The sequence below is a fragment of the Schistocerca americana genome, chromosome 5, assembly GCF_021461395.2.
Source record: "Schistocerca americana isolate TAMUIC-IGC-003095 chromosome 5, iqSchAmer2.1, whole genome shotgun sequence".
NCBI classification, from domain to species: domain Eukaryota; kingdom Metazoa; phylum Arthropoda; class Insecta; order Orthoptera; family Acrididae; genus Schistocerca; species Schistocerca americana.
In genome coordinates this window covers 156,264,490-156,291,174 of record NC_060123.1, presented here as the reverse complement: position 1 = coordinate 156,291,174, position 26,685 = coordinate 156,264,490, and the positions used below count along the sequence as shown (strand labels likewise).

The following is a 26,685-nucleotide window of genomic DNA, read 5'->3' as shown; positions in this document are numbered from 1 at the left end:
TGTATCATGCCATTGAGTGCAGTGCCCAAGTAATGTACCTTTACCATTGTTACTTTTATTGTTATTTTTTTGACTGTAAGGGTACCTCATCTTTCCATTAAATTTTCACAATTTTGAGCAGTTGTGATTGCACACTAATCTTTTACCATTTGTTTTATCATTAATAATTTGTTTCATTTATACCTCATGTTTCCAATAAATTTAAACGCTTGCTTTCTCAAATACGAAAGAACAATTATTATCCGAGGAGGTGCAGAGGATGTGTATTAACAACTCATTCACAATTTAATGTATAACATGCGTAATTTAAGCACACCAAGCCAAGTCATTCTAACCGAGTTATGTATAACATGAAATAACACTTACCTTTCATATGGGCTTTTAATATCGCTTCTCCCAACATTGCTATACCAATATCCTTTACACATCCCTTACACTTTTCTTTGTGAGTGTTTGTTGATGGCTCTAGCCATTGTTTATATTCATCTTGTCGTGGCTACAGTTGATACATTTTCCAGACATTTTAATAACAATTTTAAAAATACATCTGTTCTGTAGTGTTTCCACCGAACATGTGTTAAAAGTAGGATGGCCGATAAATTGCAGATTCCATTTCATCCATAATTTTGCAGCTTCAAATATGACTGCACTCAATACACTCTAGGTATGAATTAAAAAAGCCTTCAGTCACAAGTTTTCATGTTTTATTAAGTACACAATGCATTTTGGACCCTGTGGGTCCATCTTCAGATGTAATTCGTGTTAATACATGATTTATTTGTTCTCTTGAATAAGATGAAATGCATATTCCTGTCACAAAAAGGTTTGATGTTAGGTTACGAACTTCGTAAATCAGACGTGGAAAATATGTGTGAAATAGTGGAAAAGAAGAATAGTGTATACTTACCAATAATCCAAGAAAGCGTTTTTAACATTTTAGTAACAGCATAATTTTTTTTCTCTATGGTTTTCAAACATATCACTTCATTCAAGAGGCACATTCGCAAGCACATGTTTGTAAACACTTCACAGATGTTTTTGTACATTATGTGGTCAAAGATGAATTTTTCATAGTGCTAAAGATATAACTATTAAACAATTGACATATGCAGGAAACAGTTGACAAATGCAGGAAATAACTTTAGAACAGATCTTTAAAGTTGCTGAAATAGCCTTGGCTTGCGAAATCTGTTTGTTCATTTAACATCGATTCTGGTTTTTTGGTTTTGTGGAGGTATATCTCCAGTTGCTCTAACACATGTAGGGTCTTACCATTGGCTTCATTATGTAATACTGCCAAATTGTTTTCTAGATTGTTGATGACATGTTTTGTTTCCAACATATGTTGTGCATGGCTGATTTTTCAGAATGGTTGAGCCTGAAAGCAATTACATGTTCTTGAAAACGGGTTTTGAAGTTCCTGCCTGTTTTCCTTACATAGTAGGCAGGCCAACTGGGGCATGATACTTTTTTATACTCTACTGTTGTTGTATGTTTGTGTATTTGATTTTATGCTATGGATGAGTAAGTTTCCCAATTTATTGTTAGTTGGGAGTTAAACTGTTACATTTGTTTTTTTGAAATGGTTAGCTATTTTTTGTGATATGGGGCCCAGGTATGGGATACTGGTGAATATTTTCTCTTCTGTCATAGTGTTGTCATTCTTTGTCTTGCTTTTGTGTATTTGTCTGCCTAAATTGTCAATTTTTTTTTTTTTTTTTTTGCTGTGTAGCCATTGTTTATGGCAATGCTCTTTATTGTATCTATCTCATTCTTGAGGGTGTTTCCTTCTAGATCAAGAGAGTGTAGTCTGTGTAGCATGGACCTAAATGCAGCATGTTTCTGTGTGGTGGGATGGCATGATGAGTTGTCCAGTGTTATGTCTGTGTATGTGTGTTTTCTGTGTATGCTGAATTTATGTTTTTATTGATGGTTGGTGATTTTAAGGTCCAGGAAATTTATGCTTTTGTTGTCCTCATGTTCTATTGTGAATTTTATGTTTTTGTAGAAAGAATTGAATAATGCTAGTAGTTTGCCTGTGGTTTCCCATGTCACTGGGTGGGAGTAGGTCATGAAGCACTGGTCATGCGCATCGGCACTTGCTGTTAGGAAACAAACCAATACAGGAAGCGTAGCTCTATTGGTATTGATCTCAACTGTTGACATATGATAAAACAATGATAAACTCAATTTTGTGGATTCTACTATGTGCTGCAGTTCTGCCATTAATTGTGCTGCAGTTCTGCCATTAATTGTGCTGCACTTGCCACAGGCCATGTAGGAACTGTCATGGAGGTAGCAATGTAGGACTTAATTGCCCATGTACCATATTATTATCTGCTGCCACCTGCAATGCTGTCACCTCTACCCTTGCCTTACCTAAGCTGTCTGCCAGATATTGTTGCAGTCTTGCAACAATCGCTTTCCTAACCAGTAAATTGAGTTGAGTCTGTACTTCATCCAAATCATTATTAGTTGTTCCCATAGTCACATACATGTATCTTGTCCGCTCTGAAGTTAATTTTCGCATCACTTTAGTGTTGTTCAATACACCTGACTCAAAATTTTCCAAGGGCGTAGTATGTCATTCTGCAGTTGCCCTGTAAGGTTCTGCTACTTCCTGCGTCTGTACCAGCATGCTTTTAATTCCTGCATATTGTCAGTATCTGCTGTACCACACACCATCTTCAATAACTTTCCGCCTGCATTTAACCATCCCCTCTTGCACTGCAAAAGTCTACGTTTGGCGAGATCCGTCACTTGACGCAACTGATTCCTTAACTGCTCATGCTGAGAGTCGCAACTCGTGATACTCTCCCTGTATCTTCCCTAATATTTCTTACCTGTCAGTTTCAAGTTGCAGCACAGTGTAAGTTTCTTTCAATTTTCATATCTCATTTCTTAGTTCTCGTGTACCGTAAGCTGGCTTCAATGTCCGCTGGAGGCTAGTTAACATGGCATCCTCCTGTCTGAGAAAGGACACTTCTGATTTGAGTTGTTGGTTCTGTAATGTGTCTGCTGCTCCGCCATAGAGGTGCAGTGTCATCAGAATTACCATATTCATTCTGGATGTTCTCAATGGTAATATCACCTGAGGGGGAAAGGAGTTCGTATTACTCTGCCTCAGCCTCTCACAATGCTGGGCATATAAAACTCACTACTAAATCAACACAGAATTAAGTAGCACTCTTGTTCTCTGAGAAACTAAACATTAATTACAAGAACTTAACAAAATGCAATATAACCCCTCTACCGTAAGACAGTGACATAATTATTGTATATTTTATCCATGAAACTACTTCACATGTCTGACCCCAGTGGTGTGTGTTGGCATTATATAAGTGCATAAGGCACTCCAAGAATCTTTTGCTCATCAGTTTCCATTTCTATCCTTTCCTTCTTAGCTTTAACGTACCTTACTGGTAGCAGTACTGGCACTTGCGGCAAAATGTGCAAAATACCCCTAAATGGCTTAATGCATTCTACATTGAGAATGGAAGTTCTTGTCAGTAACTGTAACTTCAGTGTAACCCATTGGTGTGTAGGGGTTCACTAGCATAACCCGTTGGCCGAGTCTGTATTTGGGAAGCTTACCAATATGTCATCACACTTGCTCTTGCCACTAGAGTGCTTTCATATTCATTTTTTCCCACCAGTTTCTACACATTTTATAACATCTTCGTAATCTTCTTCACCAACTTTCCATTTTTCCCAACTTTAGGCTTAATCACTTCAAAAAGTGATGGCATTTTCTAACAAATACCACCCTATACAATGACGGCCCAGTGTTGCCATGTTCTAACGAACTGTACACAGCTATGGAAAATGGTAAGTGTGAAGCATCAAATTTGTCATTGTGTTCCAACCACTCTATAACGCAAAACAATATTGTTCACCAAGTCGATTCCCATTCACATCCAGGTGGGTTTCCCTTACTTCTCAGTATTTTTATCATGCGAACTGAGCTTTAATGAACATTTCTGCAGTTCACTCAGCTCCACCTTCGTGACTGATGAACCTTGCAATGATATAGCATTTGCGGCACTTGTTTCCACCTAGAATGCTGTCCCACTGAGTTCGGTAGAGTGCTGCAAAAAGATTGATTTTTGCGTGTTGCTTATTCACAAAATCCAGCTCTAAAATAGCACAGTACGTCCATCAATATGACACAATATCTCCATACATTCCTGAAAATTCCTTGTTCCAATACAGAAATAAAACAACATTGATCTTAACGATGCCACATCATTAAACTCACTCCACGTAATCTATATTACGGAGAATTCAATCTTTTCATATCCAGAAGGTGCAGACTAGTAACCAATGCATACACCCCTTTGTCCACTAAAAACCTTGGTTCTGTTCTGTTCTGTTCCATTTACAAGAACTACTCCTCCTCTGCATAAACCATCATAGCATTATGCTTGACTGGGAATGCCGTCCAGCAGTTGAATTCCCATTGATGCTAAACAAACCCTTTCCATCAACCCATCCCCGTTTTCTCTCTGACAGTCTTGCGCCCAATGCCTCACCATCTGTTATTCACAGCATTGCATTTGGTGGTGGTGTTTCTGAATGTGGCCCACATGTCCACATGCATAGTAAATCACTTCTGAGGGAAAAAGCAATGTTAGTCCTGTTTACAAGTCACTATGTCTACTTCCTTTAGTTGTGTAGAGACCTTAATGGCAGCAGACAAATCCTTTCGGATCTCCACCCGTACTCTCTCAACATATTGAGTGGAAGTCCTCTCAAAAATTTATTCTGTGTTAACTCATACACTTGCGCATTGATTTTCCTTATCCTACCTAAGCATGCCTCCTCCAACTCGTATTGTTTCTGGGACATCCTATTAAGTTGTTCTCTGATGAATCTAGCACTATTCTGCTTGCAGTAATACTGTTAGTCCATACTTAAGTTGTTCAAATGTGCACACCATATTCCGTCTTTGCCTTGCTTGCTGACTCTACCTTACTCGTGTGCAAATATACTTAGTCTAATCAGTTATCCATGACAGCAGTGCAGCTACCAGATTGTCAATTGATACATTCTCAATTGGTTTACACACAAAAGGAACCACAAGGCTGCAGTGAAACCCCGCTGTTACACTTTTCAAGGGACTTCAAAAGTGTGGTGTAAAATGCAGGAAAATGTAAAATGTGGGAAATAACATTTTAAGCTGTAAAAGTTACGTATAGGATGCCCCCTAGCACTTTATGTATGATATATGTACTTAACAGGCATCAAAAGACTTGTCAGGGACTTCTTTATTATCTAATGAAGGTCTATTATCTAATAAAAACCGCTGATGTAACTGGAACTGATAACTATCTGGGAAGTAGAAACATTTGACTCAGTTTCGTATGTCACAGTTGATGTTTTTGAAAGGCTGCAGGTGTCATTCATTATTTAAATAATGAAATCTGCACTAGTTAACGTATTTTTTCATGCTTAGCACGATGCATTTCGAGAATTTTTGCTTGTTGTCAAGTGAAAATATGTAAATAAGTATTTTATATGGTGTTTTAATATGTGTTATTCTGTCTCTCTTGCACTGTAGTTGTCTTTTTGAGGTTATCAGGTACTGTGCCTTATCAGTTACATAGAAAACCATACACACTCGCTAACTATCACTCACATTGTTTGTTTGTGTAACATCACAAAAAATATGTACTTAAATATTGCACTTAACAAGAATAAATTCTTGAAACAAGTTTTGCTCAGCATGAATAACATTTATAACCAGTGCTGTGTTTAAACTAAAAACATTTGAGCAACAAAATGTGAATGACAGTGTCAATTAGGACTCCAAGTGGTCATACGCCGAAACACGCTAAATATGGTTGGACAGAGGTGTCACGGTGATCACAACAATCACGAAACTGTGTTTGCACAGTGGAGACAGTTTGGGTATGGCTGTGATTATTCGTGATATCTAAACTCAAACGAATGTAGTTACTCTCATCAGCCACCAAACCAAGTAGAGCTTGGCAGCGGCAGGAGATTGGCACAAATTGTTCCAACTTTTACACGTTTAATGGTTCAAATCCACTGAGTAGAGTGCCCTGGTGTCTGGAAACTTAATCACATAATATTTGTAAACACTACTAAACAGCCATCATCATGCCAGCATAATTTTTTTCTCCACAAACATTTTTTTCGTAATGCGTAAATTGTGGGAAAGTTATAAATATGTTGACACAAAATTAGGTGCAAATTAACATTGTGGGCGTAGGAAATTTGATGGGACCAATAAAAAAATGTCATAAACAGCAGGAAAATATTAATTCCGGGGACGTAAAAGTGGGGTTATACTGTAGTTGCAGTGAGATTCACAGAAGGAACAGGTCCACTGAATGAAGCTTTTGCCTCTACCATCCCAGCTACTTCACCTTATCTGCACTCATTATTCACATTAATGTGTGTACCTGCCTCTGTAACTCGACGTTCTTCTCCAGTAGTTCGATCATCTGTTTCAGCAAAGTTTAAACTGCTACCTTTGTTGTCATTGTTCATGTCTCTGGCATTTGTGCAGCCTTTGTCTTAAAATAAAGCTTACTTAAAGTACACCACACATCAACAAAACAATGACAAACACTTGAACAGAGGTACAAGAAAAATAACATTAATTCTTATGATGAATTGTTGCCTATCAAGACTGAGCAATGATGTATCTTATGTCCGTAATATTGGCTGGTAGCACACATAGCTTGTACGTCTTCATACATGGCAATTTGTGACCTGACATTTTACTGGCTGTAATTAGTTCTCTGTACAGTTTCTTTTAAAATGTGATAGGTGCGCAGGTCCCTTTGGTTTCTGAAACTGTACCCGCAAGTTCTTATGCTCCTCAATCCTATCTACCATGGCTATACACTAGAATGACGTAAGGTCACCCAAAAAGTCCACTCACCAATCTTGTATCGTTATAACCACAAGTGAGAGCTGCAATGATTTCACAGCTCAAGTGTCCTCAACTCTGACACCAGCTCGTTGGTGTTGGGAGGTGATTCAAACAGTGATGGTGGAAATGGCTGTATGAAGGTTAGGATGAAGCACCACTTCATTCATGTGGACATGGATTGAGATTGGTAGTAGTGATTGGAATTGAGCTGTGAACTGTTAGTTAGACAGCCCTGAATGAATTAGACTTTTATTCTTGTTAGCTAGGCACTGAGGTATATTTGCTGCTGTAATGGAGGGCATTGACTCGAGATTATGTAGTGAGCCACAGAAGCTGAAGCTGCCCTCAGCAGGACCACTTGGGCAGTGACATGCATAGGCAGCATCACACACTGATTTCAGCAGAACAGCAGTAGCTAACAGGGACTGCATGTGGCAGCTGATAAGTGGCACCTATGTCCAGGTCACTTTTCCACCTCGGACTGCAGAATACATCACAGGGAAGGACAGTACTTGAACTGAACCCTTCAGTATGATCAATGTTGAAGGTGTGTGCCTGCCTTGGGCAGGACCAGAGTTCAGTGAAACGGTAGTCAGGAAGCTAACAGTCTGGACTTGAACACATGTCCCACATGGGCGGTGGACGCCCTCTGTATGTAGTCACACAGTAGGTGACTCAGTGGTGTGAAGATGACAGTAGTTTGTATACAATCTTCTGCTCAGGCATATGCCTTTAGCTTCTGAAGCATATGTCAGAGTAGATGTGTCGCCGTGTACTGCCAATGGCATTTGTCTCAGAGTTAGGGGCTGTTGTTGGCGGCGTAGCTCAGCAACACTTACACACCTAGATACTGTCTGAGAACGTCTGAGAAAGGAGGTCTGGTGCAAGTACTATTTATGAAGAAACCAGACCAGCTAGTGATTGCGTAGCTAAGTGTCTCAATTTTGCTTAATTCAGAAATGGTGGCAGACGTATTTAGCAGTGTTGGTGTACTGAGTAAGTGCTCTTGCACTCTGAATGTTTTCTTCCTTCGTAGTGCATGATCATCATAACAAAGGCACCTCACTCACTATCAGATAGTTTTGCTGCATTGGTGCCAGCCATTTCAGTGTTCCAGACTAGTTGTGGCCCAATTCCCAATTCTTATTAAAATGTAATGTCTCTTTATTTTCAAGTAGCCAATCTGTATCGAGATGTGCACTTAAGTTAAGAGGTGGTACTACTAGTAACGTTTGTTAAAAAGTGTCAGATGCTATCAGTAATCTCATTTCTTCCTTCATTGGTTGGCCTTTACTGCCTGTTGTATTCACAGCAAAAATATACAGATAGTATAGGACACGCATGTTTATTCCTTATCACTAACATAAATTGCTGCAATATTAAAAATATCTTGCTGCCTGAATCTAAATGGAAATCCACTTCCATCCCAAAACTGTTACTAGACACAGTAGGTTTTATTTTTTGTTCTTTGTTTTTACTGTTCTCTCCTTCCAGTAACCACTCACATGTAGAAATTAGTCATGTGGGGGGCTACCCGTTTTTCTAACTGTGGGCATATTTTTCCATTGTTACATCCTGGAACCTGCCTCCTGCTGCAGAACACACATTATTTTATGAGCTTGGACACACAAGGTGTCCATCAGCGAATCTGCCTACATAACACTGTTTCTGTTATTTGAATTCAATACAGTATTTTTAAATGTCAAGGTAACAATCTATTGTTACCCCCTACTGACGCTAATACTGTCAGGGTGCCGATTTGTCGGTACCCTGCTTCGTCTTCTTGTTTAGCTTACGGAATCGGGCACTAGATGGTGTTGGCGTGCTGATTACAGATGCTCTTTGCCTTGAGCTATGTATAGATCAATAGCTATCGACAATTGAGCATCGTTTCGGTGAAATACTAGCGTTCAATTATTCCGCTTTTGCATAGTTTGTTTATTGACTTTTTTGCAGTACATGTTTACATTCTGTTATTCATTCTACATTCGTGTTTTTGCGTAGTACTCTTATTTATCATTTTTTCTGTGTGTTTTTCTTCATGATAAGAATTTACAGTTTGTTTGTTTTCTCCGCTTTTTGTGAAAAATGCGACCTACACCAGGCCACAGCAGAGGACTTACTGTGAAGAAATTTGTGAACTTTTAGAATGTACTAGTGATAAAGAGTGTTTTAGCGAAAATAGCAACAGTTCAGAAAGTGACAGTGATGTACTTGACGATATTGTGAACGAAAGTGAAGACAAAATGGAAGATGTACAATACACTGAAGTACTTGCACCTTAAACACTACAGCCATTACCACATCCATTTCAAGAGCTGCCAGAACCAAAACATGTGCCGCCAGCAGGATCTCCTGTGATAGAATATTTCAATGTATTCTTTACTACAACGTTGCTGCATATTATTGTAACTGAAACAAATCACTCAGCTGAACAGTTTATAACTAAACATTCTACATTGTCCAAACCGTATAAGAAATGGAAGAATGCGACAAGTACTGAGGTAAGAGGTTTTATTGATTGCTTACTAAACAAGGGACTCAATAAAAGGCCCACAATGCTCTCATACTGGAGCACAAAACCGTCACAGGCATTTCCATGGTTTGGTAAAATGTTTTCTGCCCACTGATTTAGGTATCTTATGAAATTCTTTCATCTTGTGGATAGCGAGAAATGTCCAGCACCAGGCCATCCTGATTATGGCCCAAGTTTCAGGTACCAGCCATTGGTAGATCATGCTAATAATATAGTTAGACATCATTACCCACCTCATGAACAACTTAGTATTGATGAGAGTCTAGTTGGTACTAAATGTCACACTTCCCTATTACAGTATTTGCCAAACAACCACCACCACCGTTGGGGAATCAAATTCTGGATGCTGTGTGACTCTGTAACATACTATTGTCTTGGGTTTTACACTTACAGAGGTGCCAAAAGCCAAGAAGATAAGGCTGAAATTGCAAGACATGGCTTAGGTTACTGTGTTGCCCAGAAGTTACTGCGTTTGGGCAATTATTTGAACAAGGGATCTCATATCTTTGTGGACAACTTTTTCATGTCAGTACTTCTTGTAAAAAGTCTTTATAAATTTGGTACATACATTTCTGGCACTGTAAGAAAAAACAGGAAATATTTGCCAGAGCAGTTTAGAAAGAAATTTGGAATCGGGGAAAAGATGTATCGTAAGTTAGGTCCGGTACTAGCATGTGCGTGCGTACCGAGAGAAAAAAAGAAATAATACACCAGTACAACCAGTATACGGGTGGAATAGACACATTCGACATGATGCTGTATGCGTATTTGGATGAGAGGCGAACTCTTCATTACTGGAAGAAGGTAGCTTTTAACATAATGTCAACAATGGTGCTGAACTCTTACATATTATTCAATGAGCATAATAAAGGAAGGAAAGTTGTTTCCAGATACGTATATACTGTAATGATAATTGAAGCCTTGGCAGATGAATGGCTGCAGAAAAAAATGCAACTGATGATCCTCGTGGTTCTCTGGGTTTGTGAAAACTTCCAGGGAAGAAAGAGTCAAGATGCTGTGTGTGTACTAGTGAGGGAAGGAAAAGGAGGTCAAGAACTGTTTGTAATAGATGTAATAAGGGGTTGCATGGTGAATGTTTTCCTAAACACAAATGCTAAGTCATACTGTAGACACGGAAATTCTGTAATGTTGTCTTCAAATAAATAATTATCATCTTTCTAATTAATAGCACAAATTTCATATCCCTCATGTCATTTTACTCAGAAATGTGTAGATTCTATGGACTGTATTTAGCCTTCTTAAATTGAAGCACAGTGTTGGATATATGGAATCAGTCAAATTTATAATATTTAAAATATATATATATATATTTTATTTGGACTGTCACAATCGAATTCATTCAAAACATTATGATAATCTGTGTAAGCGATAATATTCAACATACTTTTCTGGATAAGTGGTAATTTTTTTATATTTTTAAAGTGAATACTGTGTGATATATGGCAATTTAAATAAAACATATCATAATGGTATAAATATGCATGACATTTTTAGCACACACCACTCCAAATCGGCTGATTGGAAAAGGGTTAATTTAATAGTTCTCATGGTTAGCGGGCTAATGGGAAAGAAGGGCAGGTGATTACATCCAGATATATAGATGACTATCAAATTCTACGAAGTTCCTGACCTGACCTACACACTGCTTCTTGTTCTGACAGAGATCTTTATTGAATGATATCTCTGAAATGATAAAAATTCACTATATGCAAACGCAGTTTATTAACTTTTTATACAAGTAAACAGTTCCTAGTCCATGTCACACAGTCTCACAGTACTTATTCTGTCTAGCCATGATAGAAATTAACAACTCAAAAATTAATAACTTCTTCCAGTATCCAGTAAAATTCAAACTTCCGTGTGGTATTAATGGTGATAACACATGTAATATTGCTGTCTCTTCCACTTAAAACTTCCAAAACTTAGCAAATATGTTTACAAAACTTCTTGCGTATTTATAGAAACACTTTGTCCATACTTGACAAATCCTGAAAACCTTTCCAAGAAAACAATTCTTCCGAATAAACAGTTTTCCATTTCTCAGCATTCCATTCTAAATATCCGAGGACAACATTGATCTTTTTAGAACCATCACAGCATTTGGATCAGGATGTAAAAAGCGCCATTATAAAGTAAGTAGGATGAATATCCCTTTATGGTTTAAATTTTGGAAATTACTTGAAGTTCATCCCGCATTTGTAGATGTAATTCCCATATTAATTCCACAAGAAACGCTCAATTATCACTAAATCTCTTTCGACAAATCTTGTATTTCATTTTTGGTCCATTTATCCCACGACCTTCAGAACTGTGCCTCTGTTAGTTTTATGTCAGCTGAGGATTGTGGTGTTCTGATAGAATACTTGGCTTTTTCTTGAACTTTTTGTTCAGTTGCTTCATCAACACACTCCTCCAAAATTGAAAAGGTAGAGCCTGAGATTGCAGCTCTGTTGGAATCTTTGTGTTGTTCTAAAAGTGTAACTTGTCCGTAGTATCTGAGATTTGGTGTACCCCTCGAAATCTTAGTAATGCAAACACTGAACTATTTCATCTGCATCCCCCCACCCCCCACCCCCAAGTATGCGTGATCTGATTACACCCTGCCTGCTGGCATGAACTGTTCCTTTTGGAACCTTATAATAAGCCTACAATATACCTTCCTGGATTACTCGTCTTATTTTTGTTATGTTTTTGAACCTTACAGTGTGTTGTTTCATTTTTATGGTGGAAACGAAACAGGTGCTTATTTCTGTTGTTATTGTTCATGACTACAATCCCCTCATTCTTTATTCAGCATATCTGATCCTTTCATGAAAGTCCAGCAGTTCATTTACAGTTAAACACCTCCTGTACCATAGCTCACTTCTTATGTGGTAGGGTAACCTGTGGCCCAACACTTGCATCAAATGATTTTTCCCTAGAGGATTGTCTAAGTATTTGTAAGTTGTCAGGTGCCATACATTATACTTCTTACAGCTTCCCTAACGATTAATGTGTTACCTGTCTAGTAACTCAAGTGTTAACATTTCATGAGTACTTGACAAATCCTGAAAACCTTTCCAAGAAAACAATTCTTCCGAATAAACAGTTTTCCATTTCTCAGCATTCCATTCTAAATATCCGAGGACAACATTGATCTTTTTAGAACCATCACAGCATTTGGATCAGGATGTAAAAAACGCCATTATAAAGTAAGTAGGATGAATATCCCTTTATGGTTTAAATTTTGGAAATTACTTGAAGTTCATCCCGCATTTGTAGATGTAATTCCCATATTAATTCCACAAGAAACGCTCAATTATCACTAAATCTCTTTCGACAAATCTTGTATTTCATTTTTGGTCCATTTATCCCACGACCTTCAGAACTGTGCCTCTGTTAGTTTTATGTCAGCTGAGGATTGTGGTGTTCTGATAGAATACTTGGCTTTTTCTTGAACTTTTTGTTCAGTTGCTTCATCAACACACTCCTCCAAAATTGAAAAGGTAGAGCCTGAGATTGCAGCTCTGTTGGAATCTTTGTGTTGTTCTAAAAGTGTAACTTGCCGTAGTATCTGAGATTTGGTGTACCTGAATACATTATTATTCAGTAAAATCTGTAATCTCTGTTAAAATCTAAGTCACACCTCTGAATTGTTTGTTAACCTCATTCCTAACTAAATTACATTGTTTAATAATCACAGACCTAACCCCCTTTTAAAGTCGAAGCGGCTGATTGTAATTTAGATTTTTTATTATTTATTTCTAATTTTTGTATAAAATTCTGTGAAATGTTCTTCCAGCTTCTAAACCTGCTTATCTAATTTTTCATTTAAATAAACTCCACTAATACTGTAGTTTCTAGTTCAGTTCAGTGAATGTAGCAACATGATCGTCTGTATTAGCCGTGAGCTCTGCTGTTTGAGACCTGAATTGGTGTAGCAGGTTAGCATTGCTGATACCTAATTCAGTATTAAATTCAGTTTTTAATTCCCCAAGAGCTTTCCGTTCCTTCTCCATTCTGCATGTAAGTACCAGCATACAGTGAAAACAGAAGTTTGCAACTAGTCTTTTAGTGCATAGCTCTGTTAAAAAAATTCTTTTAACTCAAAACACTTTAATATACCACCACCACCACCACTGGAAAAAATAAATGAAAAGTAAAAAAAATCATATTGGACTTCACACATTTCACCAGAACTGATTTTGTAGCATGGTATCTCACGATGCTGCCAAAAGAGTGGATCACTATATTTTGTGAACTGTACTGTTGTTAATAGGTATGCAGCTGATGCAACTACTGCCCTCTGTTGTGGTATAGTTTTGGGTCTTATGGAACAGTCTGTAGTCTCTGCTGCCAGACTTCTGAATCGCAGGCATTAATTCTTTTGCAACATAATTGTTGTCTATTAATTTAATTATCATGATAATCATTGAAAAATATTCCCTTTAAAAATCAATTTCTTCTTAATTTGTACTTAATATAAATCTTTTTTTAAAGATTCATATCTAGTTCTAGCACAAAATTTTATGGGTCCAGTTGCCAGGGTGCCAGAATGTAATGTTCCCCTTTAAGAGCAGAGGCTGGGCAAAAAGGTTTTTTTAGCCACTGATAAGTAGGCCATCTTGCACATCAGGCATGATGTGTGGGTAGTATGCATTTGATGAATAAAAAGTTTGTGATACCTGTTGGCTCAGCTGTTAACTTATTTGCTAACAATGACATTTCTGTTTATTTTATTGTACTTGTGTTTTCTTTTTTCAGGAGCACTATGTAAAGCAAAGAATGTATTTTTCCATACTGACGCTGCTCAGGCAACAGGAAAAATTCCCATTGATGTCAATGCAATGAATATAGATCTTATGTCTATTAGTGGTCACAAAATATATGGACCAAAAGGTATTGTATGAATAACTGTGTTAGTTTATGTGAGAAATGTAAATTAGTCCAAAACCATATCCAAATGTGTAGATAATTATTGCATAATGTTTTCCAAATTTTGTCAAGTGCTAAAACAGCGAAGGCTTATACTTAAAGAGAAGTTCACACTATGTCACGTTACATTAAGACATCTTTAAGGTAATAGGCTGCACTCATACACATTAGATTCACACAGAATAAATCACAGTTGAAACAGACTTGTGCTTTCCAAAGTAATAGCATATACAGGGTTACAAGGTGAGGCAGCTAAGACAGGCCATCCCAAATACATTCAAAATGACTAAATATATCAAAGTGTGATTGTTGCTAAGCTATAGTGGACAAAGTGAGAAATTTTCTGACACACAAAAGTTATTTTTAAAATTAGCAGCTGAATTATGGCACTGATTTTTTAAAAATGGAATTGTGAACTTTTTCTTTGAGATTGGAGGGAGCTGTCAAAGAAGATTCAAGTGACATAACAAATGTAGAACTTGATGAAATTTTAAGAAGATAATAGAATTGCAAACTACTGTCCTACCGAGGTTACAAATCAGGTTTTTCTTTAAATAAATGCTGAAATAGTTGTGAGTGGTAGTTACCTTTTGAGAGTGGATGTGGTGAATTGATGTTAGTCAAGATGCCTCTAAGGTGACAAAGATGCCACTAACAACACCTCACTGAGTTTGAACGAAGTCGTGTAATAGAAGCTGGATGTTCCTTCTGCGATATTGCAGAAAGACCTGGCAGGAACGTAGCCACTGAACATTATTTCTGGCAGCAGTGGTCACGAGAATGTATGGTTGCAAGAAGACCAGGCATAAGTGAGAGGGGAGGCCATCGTGTTCGACGTACGGTTCTGGTGCATTGTACTGCATCTGCAGCAGAAATTTGAGCAGCAGTTGACAACACAGTGACACAGAGAACTGTTACAAATTGGTTACTTCTATCCAGATGTTCTGTAGCATGCTTTTCACTGACCCCAAACCAATGGGATTTGTAACCTCAGCTGATTAGAGGGCAAGATGGAGGTCTGTTGTGTTTTTCTGATGAAAAGTGGTTCTGCACGTTGATAGTGATGGCAATGAGTTGGTTAGGAGGAAGCCAGTTGAGGGCCTGCAACCAACCTGTCTGAAGTGCTAGACTCACTGGACCTACACCTGGAGTTTTGGTCAGGGGTGTGATTTTGTATGACAGCTATGACATGGCTATCCCATGCACACTGACTGCAAATCTGTGTTTCAGTATGGTGATTCAACCCATTGTGGTGTCCATTCTTGAACAGCATTCCAGTGAGTGTATCCCCACAGGATAACACTCACCCAAATACTACTGTTTTAACCTAACGTGCCTTACAGAATGTTGACGTGTTGCCTTGGCCTGCTGAATCACTAGATCTGTCTCCAGTCGAACTCATATGGGACACCATCAGATGACAACTCCAGTGTCATTCACAACCATTATTAACCATCGCTTTATTAACCGACAAAGTGTGGCTGGAATGGAACTCCATCCTGTAAACTAACATCTGGCACCTGTACAACACAATACATGCACATTTGCATGCTTGCACACAAGATTTCACCGGTTATTAATGTACCAGCATTTCACACTTGCAATGGCTTATCTTACACTCACATTAACCTATGATCTTGCAATTTTAATTACTTAAATATTTTACCTAGCCAGATTTATTCCCAAAATCTCATTATTCTATATTAATTTTTTGGTAGTGTTGCAATATTTTTCTGTCAGTGTACATAATTCAGGTAGAGTTTGTGTGTTTAGCTATGCACTTGAAGCCTTTCACTCTGTGCTCTGCATTGTAACAATAAGACAGCCTCTCATAGAATTATTCAGTCTTGACAATGTATTTTACAATCATAAAAGTTAATATGTATTTTGTTTAAATGTTTGAGCTGTTGTGTGATTTTGTGCTTAAAAGAACCACAGTCGTGCCAAGCCCTCATGGTCTGTCCTTGCAAACATAAAAATTCAAAGACTCTGGAATTACGAAGAATAAAATACACCAACAAAAAAGAACAGCAACTGATGAGAGAGATTCAACTAACATTTTAGCCTGGCAAATACACGCTCCACTTGTCACTATATGTAGCATCAATGTGAGTGGGTTCAGCCAAGGTAGTGTTCTGCAACTACAGGATGCTGTAAAAAAAGAACTACTGTTCAGAATGATGCCAAATTTGAGTGGAATATTATCTAAGAAGGGGAAAACATTAAAAAAAAAAAGTTAATTTTCCTAATGGATGGCACTGTGAACAGTGTAACATAAATTGCTTTAACTGCAGATGAATCGCAGTATGATAGCTACGGTGTGAGCTGCACATTAAGCCAACTGTACTGCACGTTGTTCTTGACTGTAGCAATTTGGCAGTCAACATTTGTGGCACTGTTAGGTAAGCCTAAAAACCACGGAAAAGTTCTAAAATAATGAATGGGAAAAATCGGTTTTTAATTGTCCTGAGGCCAAAAACTGCATAGAAAGTGCCAATAAAATTTGCTTTTAATTATCATGATACGACCGTAAGACATATTCAACATGCTGTCCACCATTTTCTGCCGCAAATTGAAATCGAGAAATAGCACTTTCTACAACAAACGGAATGTCTCAGGGGTCATGTTCAGAATGTGTTGCCCAATGTGTGCATTCAACTCAGCTATGTTTGTAATGGGAGCAGTGAACACAGCATCCTTCAGATAGTCATGCAACCAGAAGTCACATGGATTAATGTGAGGTGGAGTGTGCGGCCAGGCTGCAGGGAATTGATGGCTGATTATTCTAGCATTTCCAAAATGCATCTGCATCACCCTATCATGTTGTTTACCATTGACACTAGAGGTAACAGGACCAGCAGGACCCATCTCCCCTAAAAAAATATGGCCTTCTGATAAAAGATGCCATCAATCATCACCACGCAGCAAAGTTTGCAGAATGAAGCAGTATCAATTGAAGTTCAATCAGATTGTCATTGACCATATTCTGCAATTCTGACAGGACATGTCCTTGGAGATGAAAATGGGCTTCACGTGTCCACAGAATGTTTGATAGCCATTCATTGTGCACTTCCATGTGAGCAATAAATTTTAGAGCAAATGTTTCCTTATTGGCTGGTCAGTATGAAGCAACTCCTGAAAATGAATACATAATTTTATATGGATACCAGTGTGAAATGTTTCGTAGAATTTACTGCACTGTGCTCAGAGCCATGTCCAAAGTTTGGGTTTTTTCACACACCGCTCAACCCCTCCTGCAATGCTGTGGCCGCATCTTCCACTGACAATGGATCAGTTGTTTTCATCCCTCTGCCACACTGAACTTCAACAGAACCTATCTTTTCGAATTATCTCCAGATTGTTAGCAGACATCAGACGCACCTTTTTTCATACCCTTGAGTGTCCAGAACATATACCAAGCTACTCGCATAGTCACCATTCTTGTAAAAGGGCTTTACCAGCAATGTATGATCCTGCACTGAGACAGTCATGCCAGGCATCTCAAGACACATACTGAGGAACAGTTGTGTCCTACGAATATTTTATCGTGCAGTTTCTGTCACTTACAGGGCTGTCTAGTGGCAAAATTTTCATTTCCCCCCCCCCCCCCTCCCCCCCCCCCAATAATGTTTTCCCCTTCGATATTATTCTATTCCAATTTGACGTCATTCTGAGCAGGATTCTCTTTGTACAGCATTTTGAAACTGGAACTTTAATTACAATCACACTGTTCCAATGCAATATAACCTTTCCACATTTCACTCCATCAACAGCTTCATTTCAGTAACTTGTAAAACTGATCACATTTCTCCGAATGGTGCACGTGAAAGCTGCAAACTGATGAGATGTTTCTATATTAGATTTTGTTTATGGGTGATTCATCGTTTACAAATCCTGGGGAAATCAGTCTTCACAGTATGCACTACTGGTCAGTTGAAAATCCATGCCACCTATGGTAAGTTTATAAACAGTGACCTTGGTCTGTCAATGTGTGGTACATACTTTTCAAGAATCACTTATTAATACAGGTCAGTTATTTGTAGGAGAATGGTTAGTAGCACTATCTTGTTCCTATCTGATAAAGTTCTACACACGTTGCGTGAGAGACGTCCTCTTCAAATTCTGTTTAGAACGCTGCAAAAAAAGTATGTAGTTCTATTAAAAACAAAACTGGTATCATAACCCAAAATTGGTATCTTAATCCAGCATCTAAAAATCTTAAAAATTACTTGCATACATCAGAAAATTAACGAAATTCTCTCTTGCAATGCAGCAGAAATCTTGCCTCGGTACATTTGCCGCTTCTGCATACATTATGGGTGACATAGCTTAGGTCCCTCGCCCTGCATGTTGTTCCCATTCGTCCAAATTGCAAGCCAGCAGCATGGTAGCAGACTGTCAACTGATCCTGGAAACATTGTTTCATTGTACTCTTTTCATGAAGCTTGTCGTTTTGCTGATAAAGTGTCCATGGTGAATTTTCTTTTCCTTTTCCCACTCACCTACTGCTTTCTCATCATAGACTGTGACGCCAACTTGTTTTGGACCATCCAGAAGAAACCTTTCTAGCATCCCAAACCTGTTGTCTGATTCAGGTCCATACGTGATATATTCATGGTATGGGCTCATGGCCAAGACACCCTTTCCTCATTCCTCCACAACCTCAACACCTTCTCTCCCATTTCCTTCACTTGGTCCTCTGCAACCTAACATGCTACCTTTCTGGACATTGACCTCCACTCCTCTGTCTGTACCAAGCCCACTAACGACCACCATTACCTGCTTTTTGACAGCAGTCACCCTTTCTACAGCAAAAAATTGCTCACATACAGCCTGTTCACCAGTAGATAACGTGTATGCAGTGTAAAGTATTCTCTTGCCCAGTATGCTAAAGGCCTCACAAATGTCACTGCAGACACGCATTAGGCTAGTCTGCAGAGAGATTTCCTGTGCCATGTCCTCACACACCTCTAATCCTCACATCAACCCCAAGAATCAGCTGCAAAGGAGCGATCCCCTCATTACCCAATGGGCTGTATGAATAAAATGGAGAATATACTTTATACTCAGAAGTTCGGAGAAAGTTCTCTGGTTGACATGAATAAAGCGAGTCTGGGAATGTACTTCACCTGAGTATGTTCTCAGTGTGGGGGAAGTTGCTCAAACCAAAGAATATTCTCCAACTTTGTATGAATAAAACCAGAAAAGTTTCTCACAAGTGGAGAACATTCTCTGTTTTTGTGAGTGAGCTCCGTAGCATACTTCGGGCTGAGTAAGTTGTGCTGTGGTTAAGCATTACCGAGTGTTTTTAGTGAAAATGGCAGAATTTATGTTTCTTTAAAGGCAAAAAGATATATGTAGTATGAAGGAACCCAGAAGAAAGGAACTGTAGAAGTTTATATAGATTTAACAGTGAAAACATTATTTGGCTGGCAAATCACTTTCTTCCCGAAAATAACGAAAGAAGAGAAGGCTCCCTTTCGAATGAATATGTTTTTGCGTTATTTAGCGGATCCAGGCTTTCAGATTGGCGTAGGAGAAGAATTGGGAATACACCATACAACAGTATCTCTAACATTTTGTTATGTTCTGCGACAGGTTAACAGAAAAGCACCCTTGTGGATCTGATTTCTGAGAAATGTTAATGGATCCAATTTCTGAGAAATGTTAATGGATCCAATTTCTGAGAAATGTTAATGAACTAGAAGCAGCCAAAGTTAAATGGCAGTTGAGATATGAGTTTCCATATGTGGTAGGGGCCCTAGACTGTACTCACATAACTATAATGAAATCTTCTGCACATGGAGACAAATATGTTAATTGAAAGGGCTTTTCACCTATAAATGTGCAGGTGAAGAGTGATAACAGTGAAATGTTTGAGTGTTGATGCTTCATGGCCTGGGTCTGTACATGATGCTAGGATATGGACAAACTCAGATGTGTACCATATATTGTGAGAGAACCAGTGCAATGCCTTAATTTTAGGAGATGAAGGATATGGTATTGCACCGTGGTTAATGACACCGTTTCAAACCCCCTGTGGGCCTGGGGGTTAGAATAGGCCCAAAGTATTCCATCCTGTCATAAGAGGCGATTAAAAGGAGTCTCTCACATTTTGGCCTTTGCATGATGGTTCCCTGTCGGGATTGACCTCCATCTTTCTAAATTTTCCTGAAGAGCGAGCCAGTTGGGGAAGGGCGCCTTACATGTTGTATCGTGTCCATCGTGCATTGCGATTTTTAGCCCACTTTCTCATTGTCTTATCTCAGTCCTGCTCACTCTCCATCTCTTGGGCGGGGATACCTTCCTGGGTGCGTTTTCTACCATGCACTATGCAGTGTTGCTTTCTGTGCATACGATGACCATGCTTTTCTTAGCACCTCATATCCAGCACTGTAGCCAGTCCATTGTGGTGGGGCTGCCATTGATCCTGTTGATTGTACACCCCTGACAACACAGGGATCCCTCTGATGATGCCTGCGCTGCTAACTCCCCACGTATGCCATGGAGTAGATGCCCATCTCCCTGGGGCATCGGGACTCCTGGCAATGGCCATCCTGCCGAGTGACCCTTGCTGAGGCTGGGTGGCGCCCATGGGGAGGGCCACTGGTCGGAGTGGGTGGTATCAGGGCGAATGACATGTCATGAAGTGCGGTACTTCATCTCTTGCTAGCGGTATGCCACCAGCAGTCTATAAGCAGGCGAAGTCCAACTTCAGTGCTAAGAAATATAAACCCAAATCGTTCCCCTCTCTGGCCACACCATGGGATGAACGCCACGCTAAGGATGGCAGTGAAGCTTATTCGGCCTGGTACCTCGTATGTACGAGAGTTGATGGGGAATCTTTCAAATCCATGAAGCCTCAGTTTTTTGTGGAGCATTTGGAGAACAAGTTTTGGGAGGTGGAGGGCTTGTCCAAAATGCGCTCTGTATCTTGATAAAAACAGCATCCTCTGCTCAGTCACGGGCATTATTCGCTTGTGACAAGTTGGGGGATGTATCTGTTACCATCATGCCCCATAAGAGCTTAAATATGGTCCAGGGTACTATATTCCACAGGGACTTTCTTTTGCAGTCTGACGACGAGCTGTGCACCTATTTAGAGTGGCGAGGTGTTCATTTTGTCTGGCGCATCCATAGGGGTCCAAGGGATAATCAGGTTGCCACTGATGACTTCATCTTGGCCATCAAGGGTGACACATTGCTCGAGAAGGTCAAGGTGGTGGTCTACTGCTGTGATGTCAAGCCATATGTCCCTGCCCCGATGCAGTGCTTTAAGTGCTGAAAGTTTGGCCATATGTCTTTCCTCTGTACTTCCATCATCACCTGTCGGGATTTTGGACATTCATCACATCCCAATACTCCATGTGCACCGCCTCCCATCTGTGTCAACTGTGGAGAGCATCATTCACCTTGCTCGCCAGACTGCAGGATTTTACATAAAGAGAGGAAGATCATGGAAAATAAGACCCTGGACAGACTTACCTACACTGAGGCTAAGAGGAAATAAGATGGCCTACATCCTGTGGCTATGATGTCCTCTTGTGCTGCCACTACAAGAACAGTTGTCACCTCATCAGTTCCTTGCATTTCTGTCACCTCTCAGAACCAGAAGACTACACCTGCCCCCTTGACTGTGGGGGGATTTCCCTCCCCGTTGCTCGCGCACCACCTACTTCAGGAGCAACACCCGCCCCAACCATCGGGGATATCAGTCTCCACTTCTGAGTCAGAGAAGTGTAAGTCTTCTTTGGCTCTTCTCGCTAGGAAGGGGTCCCTTGGATTACTCCTTTCCCAGGTTTCTGTTAGTGGGAAAGATTACACCCACCAGTGGCTGAAGAGCCCAAAGCAGCTGGTCGTAGTGCTTCACGCTCACCTTCAGTCCCGGAGACAGAATAAATGAAGTCTTCCCAGCCAGGGGAACCCAAGGAGCAGCGAGAGAAATCCAAAAAGTAGTTTTCCAAGACCAAGGGAATTGCGGTGGCACCCACACCACCGCTACCTGCAAGCTCTAAGTTTGCAGATGAAGTGGAGATTCTGGCGTCTGCTGAGGACTTAGATCTTGCTGGGCCCCAGATGCAGTGGTTATAGACTGCTCAGGCAAAACGTTGGTGGCAGCAGGTGACCCTGAAGCATAAACTGCCTCATTGAATGTTCCATGCCTTTCCAGTCTCACAATCACATCATCCTCCAGTGGAATTGCAGCGATTTTTTCCACCACCTGGCTGAGCTACAGCAACACCTGCTTTCTGCATTGCCCTCCAGGAAACCTGGTTCCCGGCAATGTGGACCCCTGCCCTCCGTGGCTATAAAGGGGTACCACAGGAACTGTAGCGACTCTAATCGAGTGTGAGGTGGAGTTGGCGTTTATGTCAAAAACTCAGCCTGTAGTGAACACGTGCCCCTTCAAACTCCTCTTGAGGCTGTGGCTGTCAGAATAAGGATGACATAGGAAATAACTGTCTGCAATGTATATCTCCCTCCAGATGGTGCAGTACCCTGAATGTGTTAGCTGCACTGATTGATCAACTCCCTAAACCTTTCCTACTTTTGGGAGATATTAATGACCATAACCATTTGTGGGGTGGCACCATGCTTACTGGGTGAGGCAGAGATGCCTCTTAAATACTGCGGCTGCCACACATTTCATTGTGGCTCATGGTAGTTACTTGACCATTGATTTATCAATTTGCAGCCCAGGCCTTCTCCCGTCTATCTACCGGAGAGCACATGACGATCTATGTGGTAGTGACCACTTCCCCATCTTCCTGTCACTGCCCCAGCATCAGGCACCTGCCCAGATGGGCTTTAAACAAAGCGGACTGGGAAACTTCCATCTCTGCTGTCACCGTTGTATCTCCCCCACATGGTAACATAGATGTGATGGTTGAACAGGTGACTATAACAATCGTTTCTGTGGCAGAAAACATGATCCCTCGCTCTTTAGGGTCCCCCCGGCAACAGGCAGTCCCTTGGTGGTTGCTGGAAGTCGCTGAAACAACTAAGGAGCATTGGTAAGCTCTACAGCGTCATAAGGAACACCCTTCCCTGGAGCACCTCATAGCCTTTAAAAGGCTCCATTCGCCAACTTATCAAACAACGGAAGTAGGAGTGTTGGGAAAGATGTCTCGACCATTGGGTGCCATACATCACCTTCCCAAGTCTGGACAAAGATCAAACGTGTTTTCGCATACCGGACCCCAACGGGTGTTCCTGGTGTTAACATAAATGGTGTGTTATCTACCGATGCAAACGCAATTGCCGAGCACTTTGCTGAGCGCTATGCTCGTGCCTCTGTGTCGGAGTTTTACCCCGCCAGCCTTTCACACTCCCAAATGATGACTGGAAGGGAAACTCCTCTCGTTTACTGCATGCCACAGTGAATCCTGTAGTGCCCCATTTACAGAGTGGAGCTTCTCAGTGCCCTTGCACATTGCCCCAACACAACTCCTGGGCCAGATCGGATCCACAGTCAGATGATTAAACATCTCTCATCTGACTACAAGTGACATCTCCTGGTCATCTTCAATCGGATCTGGTGCAATGGGGTCTTTCCATCGCAATAGCGGGAGAGCACCATCATTCCGGTGATCAAACCTGCTAAAAGCTCGCTTGACATGGATAGCTAACAGTGCATCAGCCTCACCAACGTTCTTTGTAAGCTCCTGGAATGTATGGTATGTCAGCGGTTGGGTTGGGTCCTGGAGTCATGTGGTCTACTGGCTCCCATGTCAGGGCGGCTTCCGCCAGGGTCGCTGTACCGCTGATAATCTTGTATCCCTCAAGTCTGCCATCCAAACAGCCTTTTCCAGACGCCACACCTGGTTGCCGTCTTTTTTGATTTACAAAAAGTGTATGACACGACCTGGTGACATCATATCCTTCCACATTATACGAGTGGCGTCTTTGAGGCCTGCTCCTGATTTTTATCCATAATTTCCTGTTGTTTTGTACTTTCCGTGTCCAAGTTGGTGCCTCCCATAGTTCCCCCTCGCCATATCCAGAAGAACGGGGTCCCAGAGGGCTCCGTATTGAGTGTCTCTCCATTTTTAGTGGCCATTAATGGTCAAGCAGCAGCTGTAGGGCCGGCCGTCTCACCTCCTCTGTATGCATATGACTTCTGCATTTCATACTGCTCCACCAAAACTGGTGTTGCTGAGCGGCGCCTACAGGGAGCCATCCACAAGGCACAGTCATTGGCTCTAGCCCATGGTTTCCAGTTCTCAGCCACAACATCATGTGTTATGCACTTCCGTCGGCATTGTACCATTCATCCAGAACCAGAACTTTACCTCAATGATGATCAACTCACTGTAGTGCATACATATTGATTCTTAGAACCGGTTTTCGCCGCTTCATTGACTTGGCTTCCTCACCTTCATCAGCTTAAGCAGACGTACTGCCAACACCTCAATGCCCTCCGCTGCCTGAGTAGCACCAACTGGGGGCAGATAGCTCTATGCTGTTACAGCTCTACCGAGCCCTTGTTCAATCCCACCTTGACTATGGGAATCTTGTTTATGGTTCGGTGGTGCCCTCAGCATTGCATTTAGTCGACCCAGTGCACCACTGTGGTGTTCGCCTAGCAACAGGAGCTTTTAGGATGAGTCCAGTGACCAGTGTCCTTGTGGAGGCTGGAGTCCCTCCATTACAGGTTGGGCATGCAAAGCTGCTCGCCAGTTACGTTGCACTCGTTTGTAGTTCTCCTGTGCATCCGAATCACTGTCTCCTTTTCCCACCCTCGGCGCTTCATCTCCCGCATCTGCGGCCCAGGTCAGGGGTTCCAGTTGCAGTTCGTGTCTGGTCCCTTCTTTCCAAACTGGAGTCCTTGCCTTTACCACCTATACTTGAGATCCATTCATGTACACCTCCATAGTGTACGTGTAGGCCCCGGCTTCGCCTGGACCTTTTGCATTGCCCAAAGGACTCAGTTAACCCAGCGGCTCTTCGCTGCCATTTCCTCTTGATTCTTGACATGTACTGAGGCCACGAAGTGCGTCTGCAAAGATTTTCAAACAGCGAAAAATTTTAGCTAAATTCTCGTTCAGAACATCTTCTATCATACGCAGTCTATTATTTGGTTCTTGTTGATCATTATCAAAGAAAGCAGCAGTGTAAGTAACAACAAATAGCAGTCTCTTGCCATTGTTTTGCTAATGAGACAATTCCTGTCTCTTTTTTTATCGTAAGCGGCGGTAGCGCGCACAAAATCAAGCCATGCCGTGAGCGGCGACAGGTCGTAAACACACATTATCAGAATGCGACAAACAATGCATTACACAGTACAATAACGCATTTTCAGCTTAGAGTGACGTAAACATCTGTAACAAAGAGAACAGCACTTATCAGATCAAAGAAAAATAAGCAATCGATTCAAACCAAACGAAGCGCTTGAAAAAGGAAGGGTACCCGTACAAATACGGACAGAGCGCCTAACGCATAGCAATGGCTACCTGGTAAAGGTTAACCGCTAAGCTTATGACTCAAACCAAACTATTGTAGCTGTATCGTCCTTCATTCGACCTCAGTTGTGTCTCATATTACAATGGACCAACTTTGGTTCGATTTGGAGGTGTGGCCTAAAACTTTTCTCTCCCTTGAATTTCGAGTCTCAAATTTCAGGTGCAGCTTAGATTAGGGAAAAATTTTTTTCCTTCATTTCGAGTCTAATTTTTCAGGTGCGGCTTAGATTCGAGTAAATACGGTATTTTCTCCATATGTAAAATGAAAATTTGTTATGCTATTTATCTTTATAATAATTTTAATAGTAATTTTGAGTGTGGAGTTTGAAACTTCAAGCTACGGTGGTTACCAGTGCTGTGTGTCAAATGTTATTAACTCTTGTTTTGATAGGATCAGCCAGTGAGTTTTTTTGTTCCTAGTCCTGTCCCCGTTCAATGTCAGTATGCCGAAACTGTGTTTTCTCTCTTTCTGCCATTCTTTCCAAATGTAGGCATGAAAATTCAAAAGACTGACAATTTTAATCAGCTATTTTCCTCACTTTCTCATGCTCTAGTGTATTCTGATCTGTAGCCTGGGAGAAAGAATGTTCATTTTTGAAGTGGCTAACTTTCTTTGTACTTGAATGACTTTGAAGTAAGCAGTTTTACTTACTTCCAACTCTAGCCACTTCTGGCATATGATACCTAATGGTACTATAGCAATAAATATTCTACAAAGTGGCCTTATTTCACTTTGCCACTAACATAGAACTTGATTCTCATGTTGGAATTTTAAACAGTAGTTTTAGCATTTGACACTGGTATTAGAGATTGTCATTTCCTACCTTACTATCAGTTTTTTTTCCCTT

The 26,685-nt window shown here is 40.5% G+C and overlaps 1 protein-coding gene across 1 annotated transcript in view; it reads left to right on the top strand.

Annotated features, from left to right (window-relative positions):
- Nucleotides 1-26,685, top strand: part of LOC124615426 (cysteine desulfurase, mitochondrial-like) — a 122,159-nt gene that overhangs the window by 77,606 nt on the left and 17,868 nt on the right. Inside the window, exon 6 of the mRNA XM_047143306.1 lies at nt 14,205-14,339. Coding sequence (XP_046999262.1) covers nt 14,205-14,339 — 135 coding nt within the window. The remainder of the gene's footprint in view (nt 1-14,204; nt 14,340-26,685) is intronic.